The 21114-nt window shown below is 39.5% G+C and overlaps 2 protein-coding genes across 2 annotated transcripts in view; both read left to right on the top strand.

The window, feature by feature from the left end:
- LOC136243991 (notchless protein homolog 1-like) overlaps positions 1-21114 on the top strand; it is a 33464-nt gene that overhangs the window by 261 nt on the left and 12089 nt on the right. Inside the window, exons 2-13 of the mRNA XM_066035523.1 lie at positions 51-130; positions 10282-10358; positions 11289-11386; positions 12293-12317; positions 12367-12442; positions 14225-14243; positions 14294-14388; positions 15903-16008; positions 16062-16104; positions 16152-16297; positions 17031-17090; positions 17141-17268. Of these exons, the coding sequence (XP_065891595.1) occupies positions 51-130; positions 10282-10358; positions 11289-11386; positions 12293-12317; positions 12367-12442; positions 14225-14241 (373 nt within the window). The 3' untranslated portion in view covers positions 14242-14243; positions 14294-14388; positions 15903-16008; ... (2 more) ...; positions 17031-17090; positions 17141-17268. The remainder of the gene's footprint in view (positions 1-50; positions 131-10281; positions 10359-11288; positions 11387-12292; positions 12318-12366; positions 12443-14224; positions 14244-14293; positions 14389-15902; positions 16009-16061; positions 16105-16151; positions 16298-17030; positions 17091-17140; positions 17269-21114) is intronic.
- Positions 14385-17272, top strand: LOC136243990 (notchless protein homolog 1-like). The gene is made up of 5 exons (XM_066035522.1): positions 14385-14388; positions 15903-16008; positions 16062-16104; positions 17031-17090; positions 17141-17272. The coding sequence occupies exons 1-5, from the start codon at positions 14385-14387 to the stop codon at positions 17270-17272; spliced, it is 345 nt and encodes a 114-aa protein (XP_065891594.1).

Genomic DNA, 21114 nt, shown 5'->3' with positions numbered 1-21114 from the left:
GTGTGTGTGTGTGTGTGTTCGTTCATATATCTTATCATTATGTTGTACAGGGGTCTAGCTAGTGGATCAGGTGACTGTACTGTTAGATTATGGGATAGCAGTACCGAGACTCCTCATCATGTTTGTAAAGGTGTGTATAGTATAGTGTGTACTGTGTACATGTGTTGAAGATACAGATCACATGGTAGACACTGTGTATAACAAGGATACAATCATATAATAGTCTCCATAGCTGTATAATACAAATCATTAATGTGCAATAGTATATACAAACAGTTCAGTTATCACATGTCTCTTACGAGTCCTCAGTGTCCTGCCAAGTCTATGAACTGTCTTGGCAACTTGTCCAGTAGTCACAGGATGTGGTCTAGTTGTGGAGGAGATGATGTCTAATGTAGAATGAGTTGACTGTGTCTGAGCTCACTCATAAGTAAACAGGAGAGTTCTACAGTCTTGTTCCATTGTGGTATTCTGTGTATCAAGGGGTGCATTCTTTTGATGTGGACTGAGTATTTGGCAGTGTCTAATACTGTCTATACTCAGTAGTGCAGTTGATAGTCATTTCTATAACCATCCAAGGTCCTGTCTATTGTGCATCTAGCTTCTTCATTGCTAGAAGGACTTGTTGTCCAGGGGCTAGCTGAGTATACTCTTTCTCTTTTATAATTATGAGTGTTCCTGCTGATCTGACACGTGGCATGTACTATCTCATTTTACTAGAAGGAGTTTCTCCTCAGCTCCTCATTGTAGTCAGACTGATAGATCAGTACTGGTTAGGTAGCCGCTGACAGTTAAACAGGATCTCATAAGGAAGACAGTTCAGTAGTGACATGTTTGGTATGTAGTTACGTGAGCAGTAGGAGCTGTGAGTGTTCTTCCTGTTCCACAATCAATAACTGACTATTGTTGAGTAGTGGAAGACTTGACTTTGTGACCACAAAAGATGGACTAGTATAGTCAGCTACAATCGTCATTGTTTGTATTGACTTAACCACTCTGTGCAACAAGGGGGAATTAGTAAAACGCAGAATATGGAATTGCGGAATAACGAAATAAGCGAAATTAATCTTTTGCAGATTGTAGAAATATTATATGCTCTATAGTAATTATGCTTTATTTACCTTGTAACAGCTCTGCATGGCGCACCACGGCGATGGATAGAACAGCAGCCGGCGAGCATTAAATGGGACGAACACACAACCAATCACCCTAGCACAATCTACCTTCGCTAACTTTACTTAGCTACACTCTTGATTCAAACTTGAAGAGTTTTGAAATCCATTTAAAGACACGCAACCACTGGACTTCCCTACTGAACTCTAGTGTGACTCTAATAAATTCTGTCGTATGCGCATGAAGGGCAGCTAGTTTAACCTAAGAATAGAACTAGGTCTTGGCGCTTTGTAGCTATATCAACTAAGGAGTATAGATAAGTAAGTTTAGCGAAGGTAGATCGTTCTACGGTGATTGGTTGTGTGCTTGCTTGTCCCATTTAATGCTCGCCTAGCTGCTGTTTAGCTATCCATCGCCGTGGCGTGCCATGCAGAGCTGTTGCAAGGTGTAAATAAAGTGCGATTGCTATAGAGCATGTAACTATTTGTACAATTTGCAAATGGTAAGTTTTGCTTATTTCGTTATTCCCCAATTCCGTTATTCCGTATTCCGCGTTTTACTAACTCCCGAAACAAGGTGGGGAAGGTTGTATTCACTACCAAAAGCATGTTATACCTCTAATACGTCGATAAAGCATTAGGCCATTTGGACAGGGAATCGGTTTATTGGTTTGGTCTACCAGTAAGATGAACAATATTTGGAAGTTATACACATGAAGTTCTAAGGGCAGACATTGTGATCAAGCCCTGCTAGACTTTGATGACCCAAGTATTTGTAATGTACAAATAGTCAGGTAATACCTAATCTTCATGGTGGCCCATATCATTGCCAGACACTGTTTTGTAGCTTTGTGCATACTCAACAACATCACTATAGGTTGTTGACAGGACAGCCCCAAGTCCCACATCTGAGACATCTGTAGGTAATGTAAATGTGTCACCACAAGCAATTACAATAGTGATTACTTTAGACCATTAATCTGTCATGTTCAACTGCCCACTTATGGACTACCTAGTGGCTGGGTAGTGTCTAATCACTGGACTGGACTACTGGACTGACATATTTTAAAGTTTTACACACTTTTAAGGGTGGGATTACTGTGCATTTGGGTGACTGGTGACAACATTTCATCCTTGAGTGGTGAATATGATACTAAAAAGTACAGTGTAGCTGTGATAAGTCAAATGGATTCAATTAAATCGATTCTAATCACTGCTTGACAGTATCTACTGATATAGATAGTTGTATCACAATGATCTCGTGTGTCTAACAGTGAAAGAAACATTTTTGGGCATACACACATGTCAGTATATCTGCTATACAGTAACATAATGGTGTGTGTGAACACACAAACTAGATCCCATCACATAACTGGTTATGTACCACTCTGCGTGGGCAGTTCAAAGGCACCGCCAGTGCCATAATTTGTATATTGCACTGCTGCAGACTGCAGCGAGTGCATTATAACTTATAACGCACTGGTTGCAGTTTTGTAGACCACAACGAGTGCATTATAAGTTATAATGCACCGACCGTAGTGCAATATACAGATATTGCACTGGCTGCGGTTTTGTGCAGCATAGCACAAGTGCCGGTGGCGAAGACCACTACGACACCTCACCTAATAGGTGGAAGGACACTTCACAGATCACTCGAATTCTTTTATAGCCTGACATGTAAAGGTCGATTGTGGGCCATAACGTCACCAATACGTATAATGTTTACAAGCAGCCAATGGCGATCGAAGAAGCCAACACGGGTGGCCACAACTCTAGTCTACATATATATAAACGTACTTATACACCTTACTAGTCTGGTGCCATCTTAGCCCATATTAAACTGTAGTCCACTTCGAGAATGACTCAATAAAACAAATATATTCTAAGTAATACTAACCTTTACATTCGATTGTGGTAACCAGTTTTGTCATGCCACCAGATTCGAGTTTAGCCAGTGTGAATAGTAAGAATTAGACTAGTATCGTTTAGTAGTTGGGTTTTGTTTACTTAAAACATCTATTTAGCTACTTTTTTTCGCTCGAGGGAATCACTATGGCGATTAGTCTGGCGCTTAGTCTATATGGCGATTGAGTGATCACGCTGGCATGCTGAGCACTACATAATGAGAGTCGAACAGCGAATGCAGGTTAGTGATATAACCCATAGCGTACTAGCTTTCAATATCTCAGGTGGCTGCAGTACTGCAGGGGGAACGTCATCGCAACGTCCGGCTTGGTTACCCACAATCGATGTTAGAAACCTGGCCTTTATAAGCGTTACAGCTGTCTTGTGAGACTCTCCCCACCTATTAGGTAAGTGGTACATAACAGTTATACAACGTGCACTCGTGCTCTGCCTGTATAAACGCACTTGCCTTCGGGCCTAACGGCCCTCAGGCTCATGCGTTTATATCAGGCAGAGCACTCGTGGCCGTTGTATAACTATATAATATTTCATTACTGGAATGAAATGTCTGTATTCTGTAAATGGGGCACGCTACTAATTCCTATGGCTTCACATGCAAAATCTTGGTTTTCATTGATCTATGCTTGCTTTCCACTCCCTTTTGTATCAGATGTGTTTATGGTAATTAAAAATCACCATCTCCAGTTAGAAGTACTGACTGTAAGACTCAGTTTAGTATTTTAGACCTAAAGAATGGGAATTCTACAAATTATGAATCTAGTCTCACAGTTTTAGTAATCTTCTCTTTTGAAGCCATAGTAGTCATTCCTAAAAATCTATTTCCATACTTTTAAAGATAATGCTATTACAAGCCACAGCAAGAATTTTTGGGGACTTTCACAATTAGCTGTAGGAGGAGAATCAATTTTAGTGTTAAAATTACAGTGTTTTGTAACCATGCGATAATTTGTACATACTTCAGAGGATTTCAGTCAGATTTGCACTAAACATAAGTTCAATGTCTCAACTACAACATGTGTTACTCATCAGGTGGAGAACAGTATCTGTGTTGCTTTTACAGCTTCACATAAAACACATAATTTTATTGATGTAAGCCATAGGACATAGTTGCTTGCCCCCTTAATTGTATTACAATGTCATTTAGCTGTTAATAGGAGTAGAAAATTGCATTGTCATAGCACAATGGCATACAGTACGGCACACAGTACATACAAGTTATAAAAGTACGTAGGTTAATTTAATGTGTCCCTATTGCACAATTACATATCATGGACTCCAGTGACTAGTCACCAATTCGCAATATGCATATGTTATAGAAAGTTGTATCACAATAATCACGTGTGCCTCTATGAGCGAGAGAAACATTTCTGGGTATACCTACATGTCAGTATCTGCTATACAGTAGAGCGGATACTGTCAAGCAGTGGATAGAATACATTTAATTGAACCCATTTGACTTATCAGAGCTACTTTTTAGTATCATATTCACCACTCAGTGTTGAAATGTTGTTACAAGCCACCCAAATGTACAGTAACCCCACCTTAAAAATGTGTAAAACCAAAAAAAATGTCAGTCCAGTAGTCCATTCCAGTATTCCAGTCCAGTAGTCCAGTATAAATGATCGTGGCAAAACATGGTTGCATTGACCACATCTTCTGACCCCATTGCACCACGAGAGCCAATAGTGCAGATGTTCTGATTTCAAATTAATCTGCATCGTAAAGTTATTTTTAGTTGTACTGCTCTTACTTAGCTGAATGTCTGACCACAAAAAATGTGGACCACTATAATGGGGCAAAGATTCAATGTTTTCAGCAAAGTACAGTACGTTTCCAGCAGTGTTTTCATCATGCCATCCTGGATATTGGTACTTTTTCTTGGTTTGCAAAGGCACCCAATTTTCACTGGAACATGGTAGGGGCTTGAGAATTGGAAGAATATGCTTTCCTTTTCCTGTTCTTGTGCTCTGCTGTCTTAGATACAGATTAGGCCTGAGCGATTGTGAAATTTTGCTACTTTCACGATTGTAAGAAGCAACATATCACGATTATGATAACCATCACGATGTTATAACTTCACATGCATTGACATGCAACATTGTATGTACGTACACTGTATGTCATAATTTGTATGAATTATTTTAAAGAAAAAACAATATGAACTTGCGTACAACATTTCAATGCAAAAAGTACAAGACCATAAGCAGTTATAGTTCAATACAATCACTTTATCAAAATCATGTATAGTATTCTGGTATAGTTTAACTGGTATGAATCACGGTAAGTTTTCTGCCAAAAACACTAGTTTATTCACGTTGTCAGATAACAAGGCTGATCTTTTTTGGTTAACAATATGGCCTGCTAGGCTAAATGCCCTCTCAGCTGGTACTGACGTTGCAGGAATAGCAAGATACTTTCTGGCAACATATGACAAACAAGGATACCTTGCACTGTTCATCCTCCACCAAACCAATGGTGATTCAGCCTCTGGTTCTTCATCTACATATTTGTGGATTTCAGCTTTTGCTTTTTCAGCAGGACTTGTACCCCGATGTTTAGACTTGACTATGTCATCGACAAAAGAAAGGAGGCGTTTTTCTGCTTTGCTTACTTTGCATCTCTTTGAAAGAGGTAAGTCCAATTCTTCAGTTGCTTCTGCAGACTCTGCAGATGAACTCACTGCTGATTCTGTATCTTTTGATGCAATGTTTTGTGCCACCATAACTGTCTCTGCTTCAATAGAAGCAATCACATCTAATCTGTCATCATCTGGAAGAAAAGACAGTGCCTTAAATCTCGGATCTAAGAATGCAGCTTTGTTTAGTAATTTCAGCACTGAACCTTTGTAACGATCTGCTAGGTTTGCACGCATGACTGTCTTCATTGTTTTCTCTAGCTGTGTAATCCTTTCACCCTCCTTCGGTCTGAAGTATACTTCAAGTAACTTATAAAGCACAGGACGTACTGCAGAGATAGTTACCCACTTTTGTGCACCAATGGATTCAGTTATTTCAACAAGAGGCTCCATTACCTTTACAAATAGCTCCAGGGTCTTGAACTCTGTATCAGATGGCATCAGGTCACCTCTATGTAACTCTAACAGGGTAGCACACAGTGGCTGTTGTTGGGATAACAGGCGTTCTGCCATGTAATAGGCTGAATTCCATCGGGTACTAACATCCTGAACTAAACTTAATTGTTTGTGCTGAAGGCTAATCTGTTTTTGTTTAAAAAGGTAAGTAGATTTTGAAGAGCGGTTGAAATGGGCAATTAGCTGTCTACTTCTAGCTAAAGCTCGTGATACCTCTGGAAGCTTAAGCACTACTTCAACAGCGAGCTGCAAAGTATGACTAAAGCATGGCATCCTCAGCCATCTTGTGATGTCAAAGGCAGCAACAATGTTGCTGCCATTATCTGTCGTAACAGCAGATAAGTTGTCTTCTGGCAGTTTCCAATTATCAAGTACCAGCTGTAGCTCTGCAGCGATGTTAACACCTGTGTGAGCCACTGGAAATTCAACGGTTTCTAGCAGGTAAGCTTTTAACTGGAAAGATTTAGCCACAAAATGAACCGTCACACCAGTGTAGGCTTCATTGTGACGTGAAGTCCAAACATCAGTGGTAAGTGCATAGCTACTTATTTCAGAACTACACAACTCACCACAAATCCGTTCCCTTTCTTTGTCATAAAGCTTGGGAATATAATTAGTAGCTAGTGTTTTGCGGTCCATGGGAACATATCGGGGATCGAAGGCAGCTAACATGGCTCGAAATCCAGTGTCATTTACAGTTTGATACGGGTGCATATCTCTCGAAATGAAATAACAGACTGCATCATTCAAAACTTTCAACCTCGCGGAGTTTCGAGGGTAAGGCTGCTTTCGAGCAATCACTAAATCAATCGTCGGTTGATCGCTGCTGGCCATGGAAACACTCGTAGCAGTAGTACTACTCGACGACTCCTTCTCACTGGCTTGTTTGGCTTCTTCTTTCGCTTCTCGATAGGTTTCCACGTGACATTCTTCCAAGTGCTGCCACAAATTTGTTGTATTCCCAACATAAGAGTAGTCCCGTTTGCACAGTTTACAAAAAACACGTTTTCGTTTCTTCTTATCAGGTTCTATCATTTTCTCATCTCTGCTGGGGAAGCCGAAATGCTTCCACACAACACTGGTCGAGTTCTCTAACGGTAACAAAGTTACTAAATCTTCTTCCGCGAAAGAATGCGTCGCCATCTTGAATTCGCCAATACGCATGCGTGTGACATCATAACATCGTGATGATTCTATAATACACATCGACATCGCGATTGTTCAGTGGCAATCGTGATTAATCGTAGAATCGATATAATCGCTCAGGCCTAATACAGATGTCTGCAATTTTTCATTAGGCACGTTCAACTGTGGAAGCATTACTGCTTCTTGACTGGTCAATGCATTTCTTCCTTTAGATGTTGGTTCTAATTTTGCGTATACTCCTTGAATGGTTGTAGCTGCAGATCCAAAAATAGCTAATTTAATTGCACATAGAATATATCCTGCTGCAGCACACTGATGAATAAAGCACCTCCACCATTCCTTAGATAGTCCATGAGGACTCTTCCCATATGCTGAAGGATTTGCCTTGATAATATTTTGCATCCAAGCAACATTTCCACCCCTCAGCCATGCAGTAATTTTCACCTCACCTAAGCTTTTCAATTCATCAATAGCTTGTATAAGTAAGGCTAATTCTGGTTTTCTGTCTGTGAGCAAACCTATGGTTTGATCACAGATATCACAACCTTACTTGGGGTAAGTAATGTCAGACAGTTCTTCTCCAAATAACTGAAGAAGCAATTTTCTTATTGTGCAGCATCATCAATGTCACTAGGACGATGCTGCCTTGCCATGTCTCTAGCCCAGTACCCAACATGCTGTATGTCATTATCATTATAGAAAATGTACGCATAAGACTGTTTACCATCCCTTCCTGCTCTTCCAAACTCCCGTGCCCATGCATGGAGGCAAACCATTCCATGTGACAAACCTTACATTACTCTTATTTATACCAAGCCCAAATGCATGTGTGGCAACAATCACCTGGACATCTCCACCTTTCCATTTGATGTAGGCTTCTCTCTTCTCTGATTCTTTCATTTTGCCATAATATCCAATAGCCAGCACATCCCTCTCCCTCAAAGCTAAAACAATAGGTCCTACGTGACAGGCAAATAATGCTACATTGCCCCTTAATCAAATCTGTTATGAGATCTACAAAATTGTTGAAATCTCTGGAGTCTAATGAAACAGATTGTTTTGAGCCATCTTACCTTGTAGAATTTCACACTCTAGCAGCCAAATAAATGTTCGCATGATTCACTGAGCTTCTCTCAATTAAAGGATCGTGCATAAAAGACCTCAATTTTGCCTCTACTTGAAGAACAACAGTGGCAGAGAGAGCCACCAGAGGAACATTGGGAAAAAATGCATGTAAGTCTTCAATTTTCTGTATGTTTGTCTGAAGTCTTGCCAATCATAGACGAGATGTGCTTCGTGTATGGCTACTGGACCCAATTGATTGTTTGCATTTAGTGCCTGAACCTTTACATGGTTGTCTTTGTCACTAATCAACCATTCTAGGTTCACAAAAACCACTGCTGCACTCAAATCAGCACTGAATACCTTTTTTTCAGCATTGGGATCTACTTGAGCTGATCCCAAGTAAACAACCCAAGTTTTCCAACTCGTGTGTCTGATCTTGCATCAGAATAATGGTTGGCGTAATTAAAAGTGTCGATTGCTTTGTATAAACAGCTTGAAATTGATAACACAGGCTTTTACCACTGCCAGTGGGTTGAATAACCAACTAATCTGTTTTTTCTAAGACAGCATCAATTATGCGACTTTGAAACTCATTGAAATTTAAATGAGTTAAATGAAAATATTCAACAAGTACACACCTTTTGGCAGCTCCATCTAAATCATAAGATGAGAGCAATACATTAAACTCATCCATATCACTGCAACTGTTGTTGAATGACCTTTCCTATATCACAAAAAAACATGGGTAATTGCTGAATTCATATTGAAGTCCATGACATTCAAACGTAAACAACATAAATGAGCTCATTATTTTATTTTAAACACATGACTATAAAGCAGTTTTGTGGCATTGTGATCATACAGAACTGGGATTTTCTTTCCAGCCAAAAATATCACCCTAAAACCAGCCTCACTTTCCTGTCATGACAGCTTGGCAGCATTGGTTAGTCACATCTAAGCCCAAAAATGTAATCAGACTAGCCCCAAACCCTTTTCTACGGAATTTTAATAAAGCTTCTATTCACCATAATTTTATGCCAACTGACTAACTAACTAACTAACTGATGCCTCTAGCCAAGCATAACTTGACAGACTATGGGCTTGATTTCTTCATTGTTCGGCATTGCTTCATCCCGAGATGTGTCTTTTTGCCATGTCAACTGTAGTACATACAATACATGAATCATGGACTTGCCTTTGTCCTCCTTTGTGTCCTAGTTATTTTCGCTGACAATGCAGGTATTGATTTATGATAGTGTGATGCGGCTGTGTTGGCTATTATGCTTATTGGCCATATTTTCCATGGTAACTGGATCGATTGCAGAGACGCTTCTCATACTGTTCTTTGTTTGTAGTGCTGTGTAATGGGTGGAGCATAGCTGAAAACAGAGCGTGGTGGTCACCTCTCTTTCCGTTACATAATTGTTTGTTGGGGTACCTGTTCTGATGTAAAATTACTTTATTCTGGTGTGCATGGTGCCATTCTTTCTTTTAATGTGGTATGCGTGGGCTCATTATGTTATGAAAAAATAAACAAACAAACAAGTAGTAGGAATTTTATAGGGATCAAACTCATCAAAGCAAAAAAGTAGTGAAACAAAGGAATAGCTAAAAGTGGTGAAGGCTGCCTATACCTGCAGTGGACATTTAATCCCTAATTAAGTCATGGGTATAGACTGAAGTTTAGGGCTTTAATGTCCACTAGTATATCAACAGGTATAGACAACCTTCCAACTTTTACTTGTTTCACTAAAAATATAAGCACTGTGGTTCACAATTAATTCCTACAATGGTCACATTAAAGGTATCATTTTAGGTGTTCATATTGTTGTTGAAATGTGCTTGTATAGCTAACACAATTGAGTGGTACCTTATTGTAGTGTACATACTAAAAGGTTGATGTAGTATCTTATCTTTCTCTCTTGCTCTACATACATGTAGCTCACTCCCATTGGATCCTCAGTATTGCCTGGTCACCAGATGGGAAGAAGATTGAATCAGGTTGTAAAGCTGGCAAGGTGAGTGAAATGTATGGAGTTGTCCACCTCATTTCCCTCTACCACCCTTAATAATACTCTTACTACTACTACAGTGGAACCTGTCTAAAGCGGTCACCTTCAGTCCAGAAATATTTGGTCTTTATAGAGAGGTGGCTGCCTAACTCACTATCATATCTCTATAAAGCAGCCATAGGCCACAAACCAAGGTTTGACCTTTATACAATGGTTCCTGGGATTATAGCTATCCTCACACATGCCTACTCTTCAATCCATTACTTACATAACAGGCATAAACAAAGTAGCAGAAACCAGAAAGGATGACCAACAAGAGCGAGAAACCACTATATGGAGACATTATCACTAGGCTGCCTTGCTACAAAGCCAGTGAAGGAAAGGCTATGGTTTTTATACTGGAAAGACAGTTACCTGGTAACTAGTAACTACACAACTGTAAATTCCGAGATAAATTCAAAAAATTAGCATATTGTGGGGTGAGCTTTAATTGGAATCATGTGAAGAGACAAAGCCATGGAGTGGCTATAAGTTTATCTATACAGACAACTGTGAGTATAAAATGTTATAGAAGTATAAAGTAGTGTACCTGGTTTACTCACTGTTATGACTTGCTGTGGCTGCTTTGTAAGAGGCTTTTTTGTATAACGAAGTGCTTCCAAAAGCTGACTGTTATATGTGTTATAGAGGTGACTGCTTAATGCAAACTATTTCTGTACAAACTGTTTAGGAATCAGTCGGGACCAGTCACATGGCCATTTTGCTGAGGTGACCACCCAACTCAGGTGACCATTAAGAGAGGTTCCACTATACTACACAGTTATACACAGTATGTTAATACCCTACTACACAGTGTGAGACATATCCAATACTTGTGAAAATTTCTCTTCTACACACCACGATACAATTGTTATCAGTTTATCATACAATCTACAGGTGTGTATATGGGACCCAGTAACTGGTAAACAATTGGGGAAATTCCTAACTGGCCACAGACAGTGGATAACATGGTTGTCATGGAGACCAATGCATCAGTAAGTATGCTCATATGCAGACCATATATAGACGTTCTGCATATAGTTGTGAGACTGAATTGTATGGGACTTGTAAATGTGAAGTCAAACTGTTGGAAATGATCAGTGTGGACTTAGCTTTTACCTCCATTAGCTTTTATTGTGATGCCAATGGAAAGTATAGTCAATTAGCTACATGTAGGTCTACATGTAACAACCACTGTAACATTTTTTTCTAGAAGCTATACAAGCTTTGTGCTTGCTTTCAACTTTTGGTCCTTGCGTACATTTATCATTAATTGTGTTGGTAGTTATAACACTTTGTGTACTGCGATCATAACAGCCTGTGCTTGTATACACTATATTTTGCATTGATAATTACATAATATTTTATGGTACATAATTCCTGTTAGGGATCTTGTATATGTACTCCACACTATAGGATAGTAGTGTATGTACTCCACACTATAGGATAGTAGTGTATGTACTCCACACTATAGGATAGTAGTGCATGTACTCCACACTATAGGATGGTAGTGTATGTACTCCACACTATAGGATAGTAGTGTATGTACTCCACACTATAGGATGGTAGTGTATGTACTCCACACTATAGGATAGTAGTGTATGTACTCCACACTATAGGATAGTAGTGTATGTACTCCACACTATAGGATAGTAGTGTATGTACTCCACACTATAGGATAGTAGTGTATGTACTCCACACTATAGGATAGTAGTGTATGTACTCCACACTATAGGATAGTAGTGTATGTACTCCACACTATAGGATAGTAGTGTATGTACTCCACACTATAGGATAGTAGTGTATGTACTCCACACTATAGGATAGTAGTGTATGTACTCCACACTATAGGATACAAAGCAGAATTCCGTCATCTTCCATAGGAATATTATGTTATGTAGGACACTATCAGGATGTGGTCACTGGGTTAGTGGTGTACATGTAGTAGTAACTGGATCATGTGAGCTCCTGTCAGGTGAACACACTATGTCTCAACACTGACTATGTGTTAAGGACTGGACCATATGAATCAGCTAATGACAAACCAGAAGGTATTGTGTAGTAGTTCTCTGGCTAGTAATGTTGTATGCCCTACCGTATAACAACAAATATTGGCAAAACTGATATTTGGTGATTTGCTATAAAATTGCAGTTGGCAAAAATGTAATTTGGTGAAATGCTGTCACTGAAAAATTGGCGGTGCACACGAGTGGTGTAAGGTGCGTGCTGTAACGTACAATCCTTTTTGTGTTGAAATATTATGGATTCAGTCACTGCATGCATGAGTCTGGCAGAGTCGTTTTCATGGGACAGGTCTGGGTCTGATCTGCTTTAAAGAAAATCCAGGCCCTTCTGCAGTCATGGGTCACGCCCACTTATCATGATCATTTGCTGTCTGTAGGCATACGTAGAGCCTCACCCATTTATCAATGGCTGCACACGAATTCATGTCTTGCTACCTGCAAGCTTACGTGGAGCCATGCCCACTATTCAAGTATGAGTTGTTTAGTATCTATTATCTAGTCTAGTCTGTAATCCACACCCATTTGCATGTGATAATTTAAAGGTGTATTTAAGTAGTATCCACGAAGTCATGCTTGGGATGTTGAAACCTACTTCTGCAACTGGTATCAAAAGCTTGGACCCAAGGTATCAAAATAATATTGAAGAAAATTTAATTTGGCGGTTTAGTGACAAATCACCAAGTCACCAAATTTAGTTCACCGCCAAATTTAATTGGTATACAGTATCAGAGACCTCATACATATCTGTATAAAAGGAAATTTTTGAAAGGTTAAATATTCAAAAAATTCAAAACGACTGCCTTTCAATAACATATTTATGTAATTTGCTTACCAGAAAAACACCTATCAAACTATAAACAAGGGTAAGTGCTGCATGTTTTCTACTTTATCAGTTAGCTAACTATAGGTACTAGGCCACTGGCAAACACGATGCAAGCTATACAATGAGTGTCACCATGAGTCTTGAAGCCTAAGAGCTCGAGAAAATTATTATTCCAGCTTGAGTGAAATGATAGTGAATATCTGGAAGTGATGAATAGTGCTAACTAGTGATGGCTCAATCTGCAGGCCATTCAGTGGATTAAAGCCATGTATAGTCTTAGTCTGGCGCCGCCCGCCCCTTCGCATAAAGTAAGGGTCGGGTGAAATACAGATACTAAATCATTTCTAGCGCCCAGATTCGGCAATAGCCAATTAGTGCATGCCAATGACGTTCACACAGAAATCGCCTTGGCAACACAATACTTTTGTTGTTCGAATTGAAGTGCAATCATCTTACGTAACAAGCATTACGTGCGCTGTCTATTTGAATTCCTTTTGAAATGATTAGGTATTTGTATTTCACCAGACCCTTACTTTTTGCGAAGGGGCGGGCGGCGCCAGACTAGTATAGTCTACCAAACAATATGGTTCAAGCCACAAAGGAGGAATAAGTAGCTAGACACGATTCTACCACGGCCTTTGTCTATACTGAGCAATCAAAGCAGCAAATTCTACTGTAGCTACATACACGTGATCAATACAACAATTGTTAGCTTCCTCCAGTTAGGTTCATAAATCTGTCTTATCTACAGTGCGACGTGGTAATGGCAGAGAGAAACTGTATCAAGTATATTTTTTCAAACTTACTATCAAGCACTCGTTTTTGAAAATTTGACCTTTCGAAAATTTCCCACTATACGGTATCTGTGAAGTTTCTAGAAGCCATTTTGGTATTGTATAGTATATGGAGAAGGCTCTTGATTTTCTAGCCCCTCACGTAATGACATTATTTAATGTGTTGCTAATTTGAATCTCTACTCTACACAGGTGACCTCCACCAGTGAAGGTGAGTACCAGTAATAGGTACTGATAGTACATTGGTTATTACCATATTAGGAAGTGATCAGTGAAGAACTGCTTGTGTCTGGATCTAATGACTTCACACTGTTCCTATGGCAACCATCCACTGGCAAGAAACCATTGAATGATGGGTAGGTACAATACAGTACATATCTTATAGTAAATATGTACTATGGTTTTATAGTGTCCTTATTATACGTATACCACTTTTGTGTGGGCGTTCAAAGGCACTGCTTACAGTTTAACCTGCATATTGTCATGCAAGATATTACCTGGGAATGTAGTTTGTTCATGGCTTTGATGCCCAACAAGTTCAAAGATATGACTATCATTATATTGGGCAACGTTGAGTGTTTAGTTATGGGTTTGGGTTTACAGGTTAATCTTGGCTCAATGTAGTTGCTAAGTTTCAACTAGTTGACAGTTACTAAATGAGACGAATGATCAATAGCATAATCGTTTGGGCAGTGTGTGGATGCGTATTTCTACCCATCCGTGTCAACTATAGTGTATTTTATTTATTTATTTTATTAGACTTCACAGTACAAGTGCTGAAGGTCTGTAGGCCTACAGCCTGTTTGAAGTTGTAGGACCAAGAGTCCTACAGACCTTCAGCACTTGTGCTGTGTGTGTACGTAATTTAACCTTGTAAACACTAATGTAAAATTTCCTGTTTCCTATTTCCTAAGAATTATACAATACATACCCATTAGTAATGAGTGCACTGACAAAGCCTTCTTGTGTACCTTCCAACTAAGATATAAAATTATTGTCATGCACTTGTTGCCATATTTGGTTGTACAATTACACATAGCAGTGTGTGATCATGTTATGGTGTGACCAACCGCCTCTGAGTATTCACTACAGGGTTTCAACACTTGAAATTTCATACAAATTGTGTAGTGTGAATGCGTACACATGCGTGTTTTTGCAAGCGATTTATCTGGTACCACAATGGTCCATATTGTGCCTCAGGCTGCTATACACTCGACAAATCTCTTTAACAGGGATGGTGTAACATGACTTATTTCACTTCAAGAAAAGCCAAATACCATATTTACTCGATTTATGCCACACCCTCGAATAGTACCGTAGTGCGGTACTATTTGAAGCTTGTTTCTGAAAAGTTTTTAAATTGTACCACACCCTCGAATAGTGCCACATTATACTTTCATAATTACTCTTTACTAGTGCTCTCATACCTTTAGTATTAATCTCAATGTAGATTTGAGGAATGCATTGTCCTGGTAAAACTTGAACAGCTGTCACATATTGAAAATTCCGGATATTAGTTAATAAATTGACCACATAGCACGAGGGGTGACATAGTTGTGCTACAAGGACTTGAGTGAAAGAAGGTTCTGTGTAGACAAAGTAAGTAGCAACGTGTTGTGATTGTTTTATAAAACTATAATGTAGAATAGCTATAGTAGTGGCAGGTTTAAAATATTAGCAGCGCATCCTCAAATATTGCGGCACTATTCCATGGGTGTTATCCTTATTTTTGGACGAAAAATAATAGTACCCCTGGGGCACAAATCGAGTAAATACAGTATAGCAAATACACATGCGTAACCTCACTATGCATTTTACTTGAAATTGCAAACCCTGTAACATCAGGCTATTACAGTGTGATATTGTTTAGGTCATCAACAACTTATCAATCAAGTCAGTTTCTCTCCTGATGCTCGTCTCATTGCTAGTGCTTCATTTGACAAGTCAGTGAAGTTATGGGATGGCAGGACGGGCAAGTCAGTGAGGAGATAGTTACACTAGTAATGTTACTAGTATACACACCATACAGGTACATCACTAGTTTGAGGGGTCATGTCAGTGCTGTATATCAGGTGAGCTGAACTAGTATTGTGTATGTGATTATGTGTGCATTTTGAAGATGTCATATTGAACTTTAAAAAAGCAGAGGTGGATCCAGGGCTTGGCAAAGTGGGCATCTGGAGCAGCAGAAGGTTGATCTGGAAGGCACAGCCTCCCAAGGTACTTCAGGGATGAGGTTTTTGACGCAGTTTTGAGCAGTTTTAGGTAAATATCTAAATAATATTGCTTTCTAAGTGGTCTGCGTTGGTCAAGATTTGTAGGGATCAATGACAGTCACTAGTAGTTCAGTTGTCATATAAACTGGCATGCAAAGGAGCTATCTACAAAAGTTCTAACTGTGTCTATGGGATGGTGCTGCAGATGCCAGTGTGCACCTTTTAGAATTTGTAATGCTTCAATCAACATAATTATGTGGCCGGATTTGACACATCCAGGCTTCCACACACATCCAGATTTGTGACTTTAAAGGACCATAACTCAATGTATAAAAATGCTGTCAGTTTCAAATTTGGACCTGTTATTGTATAATGCAATGAAAGCATTGTGTGAAAATTGTAGCTCAATAGCATATTGAGTTGTCAAGTTACAAGTGATTAACGTCAAAGAATTGGATGTGTGTGGAAACCTGGTTTTGTAAAATCCAGTCACATAGTATATTAACACTAAATGTTTTTGATTCTAAAATGTCCATACTTGGTACATCCTTAATGTTAAAGACATTCTCTGTAAGTAGCTACCGTAGCATTCTGCTTTGCTTACTCATGTGAGTGTCACACAGGCACTGATACAATCTCTTTAAAAAAGAAAAATCCTTCCCACCCACATCTGGAAGTACTGATAATGTGCTATATATAATTTTATACCATTCCAAGTTGTGTACTAAACTTGTGTGCATGTACATGTATCTCACATAACTCTTGGCTACTGTCCCATACAGATCTCCTGGTCAGCAGACAGCAGGTTAATGTGTAGTGGTAGTTCAGATAGTACACTAAAGGTGACCTGCACCATCAGCCCCACCCACTCATTACCCACCCTTCCCTACAGGTGTGGGATATTAAGAACAGGAAGTTACTGATGGATCTACCAGGTCATGTTGATGAAGTGTTTAGTGTTGACTGGAGTACTAATGGGGAACAAGTGGCTAGTGGTGGACGAGATAGACACATTAAAATGTGAGTACTCAGTCAGTTTATTGTGTAATGAACTTGTGTACGTTTGTTTATAAACTGCATCAAATGTATAGAGAAGGCTAAGTATTTAAGATCCACAAGCCAAGTACTTGGGAATTTATATTGATGAAACATTTTCTTGAAACTTCCACGTTACTTCTGTATACAACAAACAATGTCCAAGCATATCTGCAGTGCAATTTGAGATAGTGATCAACAAGTGTAAGGGAAAGATTCTATCATTCTTTAGTGTGACCCATATTACAGTATGCCTGTGTAGTTTGGTCACCCTATACTCTGACTAATATTGATAAACTAGAAAAAGTACAAAGGAAAGCAAGCAGTATTGTAGTGATTTTTCAATGTATTTGTCACTAACATGTTAAATGGGATGCAGTGGACAATCTGTTATTCCCCAGCTCAACAGTATGTCTGTGAAGTAGGGAGTCAGAGACCTGTAATTGAGAACTGCTGAATACAGAAAAAAATCCCAGGTCAGGCAGTGACTTAGCTGCAAGTGCCTGAGGAGCCACACAACCTGGATCTGGGATTTCCCCTGCATTCTGCCAGTACATCTTGACTTCTCATTTTTTTTCTTTCTGGGTCAACTTATTAGGCAACTACCCCTCTAGGGACCTGAGCCTGTACAACACTTTAGTTAGAAGGGAATCAGGGATGGATAAAATTGTTAATCTTGTTGAAACTGAAACAGGGAACTCACTCATCAGGAATAATTTACTTACCCGAGGACATTAATTGATTCAAGCAACCATTTTAGGGCCACAGTTATCTCATTTAAAATATTCCTTTTACCCAGATGCAATTAAATTGTAGAACAAATTACCAGATATTGCAATTAATTGTACAACATTACAAAACTAAAGATCTAATGATTAGCTAATATTTGCACACAGCCAATGCCACACCTTTATATGTAGTCTGGCGCCGCCTGCCCTTCGCAAAAAAATACGCGGGCGGCGCCAGACTACTTTATATGTACGTTTACACTCGCTTTTCGATTTTCAAGAATTACTGAAAACCAGGGGGATTTTTTTATATACATATTATCGTCACTCGGTGAAAATCGAAGAATGCCTAGAAGTGAGTAGCACTCTAAAGAGCACACCCTCAAGTTAGGGCTTAACACAATGTATATATTTAACTTGTACTTCTCTTTCGCACCTGTACAGGATATATATAAATAGGAAGGAAGGAATTGGATTTCGGGATGAAAATCGAAGCAGCCATATCAAAGAAAAAAATTTATCAAAATCTGTGCCAGAGATGAGGTACGTGATTATGAGCGTAATATCGGTAGTCTTGTATATACCCAAACGGCTTTGTGTGTGGGAGAGGAAAAAGCAAGGGGGTGTCATTCAGGGTCTTGCTGTAGGTCGATCTGCGACTACGGTCAAACTCTAAGTCAACGGTCAAGGCCACAAAATAGCTCTTACAGTGGGTCAAGACGATACGGAAGGTTCGAAACCCACAATCGAAAACTATACGTAGCATTATCAAGTTTACGGAATTATATGTAATTCACAAGAAGTAAGGATCTCCATGAAGATGTTTTAAAGCTCCAACAGGCGTAATTATAACGATTTTTTCTCTCCTGGCTGTTGGTAGCATGCACTAAAAATATTATACTAGGTTACAAGCACAGGTGTGTATAGGAAAATAGAGAAATAAGTGGAGGTCAAAAGTTTGACAAGAAATGCTCAAGTCATAGGTCAAAGACAATAAATGCTGCAAGTCAAGGGTCAAGGTGAAATTTTCCCTGGTCAAGACTTTGACCGTAGTCGCAGATCTACTGTACCTACAGCATGAGCTGACATGAAAAAGATCTGGTGGATCTCCAGGCTCCCAAAATCCGGGAATAAAGGCCAGCTCCAGGAGTGTTAAATTGGTATTGACAAACCAACTAATGAAGCTAAGTTTTATTTACTCAAGCAACTTTGCGCCTCTTGTCATGTACACAGATCACATCTCACTTAGGCTCTCACTTAGGCTCTCACAAGCATCACAGAATGACACTTGCAAGGGGGTGATACTCCATATACCCTGTACTCCAATCTTCGTCCTGGATCAAAGTAAAAAGAAAAATGCCTTGACCCTTTGCTAAAATCCATGCTTGACTCTTGACCAAATTCTTGCATATTTTCATAAAAATACAGTTATGTTGTAACTTTAAAAGTACCAATTGTGGTATACCTTTTACAATCGAAGCCTGTCTTTTGACCTACTGCAAATTTCTTGCTTGACTTTTGTTTTGACCGAGGACGAAGATCAGAGTACAGAATATATAGTGCCTCCCCCTTGATTTGTGAGTGCAGTAAACTATCCATAATGGCCATTGTTGGGAATCAATGCTGTCCTGCTGCTGCTGCTGCTGCTGCTGCTGCTGCTGCTGCTGCTGCTGCTGCTGCTGCTGCTGCTGCTGCTGCTGCTGCTGCTGCTGCTGCTGCTGCTGCTGCTGCTGCTGCTGCTGCTGCTGCTGCTGCTGCTGCTGCTGCTGCTGCTGCTGCTGCTGCTGCTGCTGCTGCTGCTGCTGCTGCTGCTGCTGCTGCTGCTGCTGCTGCTGCTGCTGCTGCTGCTGCTGCTGCTGCTGCTGCTGCTGCTGCTGCTGCTGCTGCTGCTGCTGCTGCTGCTGCTGCTGCTGCTGCTGCTGCTGCTGTTATACCCTGATCGAGCTGATTGCCTCGCCAGTGGCTGTTAATTACTCCACTATAACTCAGTCTTCTGGAGAAATAGAATTACAACCAGAATCAATAAAGATACAATTATATTGTTTGTCAACTGATATACTACCATATAGCTGGTTATTTTCGAACCAGAAATTTTTGTAGGAACAGTAAAATCTGAATTTCATAGATTTTAATTTCGAAGTACAGGTGGATTTCAAGCAAATAGAAATTCATGTCACAAATTACAAAAATACATAGAGTCTACATGTGTTCGCCTTATCGATGGTATCAAGGATGGAATAACCTCCACTTTCATATCAACTCTGTGATTACATTGTGTATCTGCATGGAGTTGATACACTATACATTGTATACATATATAGTGTATTTGACAACTTCTTGTTCGCAACTCAAACAGGCGACTAGCGGAAGGAAGTGAGGTCATTCTATTTATAGTTTTTGCTTTAAAGGCTTCTATAGCAACAAAATCATGAGGGCAATACCATTAGTTAGTGTTGTGCCTTGTACCTGGAACCTCCGAAGTACAATCATGGTGGAATTGCTGGTAGTGGATGTCTGTGATAGTAGGATGGAAGTCGGATGGTATTGCATTCCACCAGTGAGAAGCAGTAAACCTTAAAAACTTTTGAGTAAATGCAAGGTGATAATATACTGTACGTGACATATATTATCTATAACACAACCTCTGTGAATTAAAAAAAATTAATACAGCAAGTCATTTGTCCTGGTCTCATATTTGGAATATGGAGCGACCAAACTGTATTTATAGTTTGCCTGCATCACCTTCAACCCTGCCACCTCCATTACTGCTATAATTATCAGCTGTGCTAGGATTTTGACAAACTATACATAATTTTCAGCTATGTGCAGGGCTCCAATGTAAGTCAGTTTTACTGGGTGGATTCCCTGTGTAAATATTACAATTACTATCATTTTCAGCTAATTCTTTCTTCTTAGGGAAGGTAGTAAAATGTATAGCTTTAAGACTCTTGATAATCCTTGTAGTGACAGAAATGGCTAGCCTACTGTTGTTGTGATTTTGTGTGCTTCAATGACTGCCCGCCTGCATCAAAATGAGGAAGTGGCTGATGAGAAACTAGCAATCTACTTTGCCTGGCCTTATTATAATAATAATAATTGTATG

Source organism: Dysidea avara, chromosome 14 (assembly GCF_963678975.1).
Source record: "Dysidea avara chromosome 14, odDysAvar1.4, whole genome shotgun sequence".
NCBI classification, from domain to species: Eukaryota; Metazoa; Porifera; class Demospongiae; order Dictyoceratida; family Dysideidae; genus Dysidea; species Dysidea avara.
The sequence above is the reverse complement of the archived record's forward strand: the minus strand, read 5'-3'. Positions and strand labels throughout refer to the sequence as shown.

Coding starts and splice junctions, on each gene's coding strand:
- LOC136243990 (XM_066035522.1), top strand. Junction 16,009..16,061: donor TGGGATGGCAGGACGGGCAA/GTCAGTGAGGAG, acceptor CACACCATACAG/GTACATCACTAGTTTGAGGG. Junction 16,105..17,030: donor ATGTCAGTGCTGTATATCAG/GTGAGCTGAACT, acceptor TGTCCCATACAG/ATCTCCTGGTCAGCAGACAG.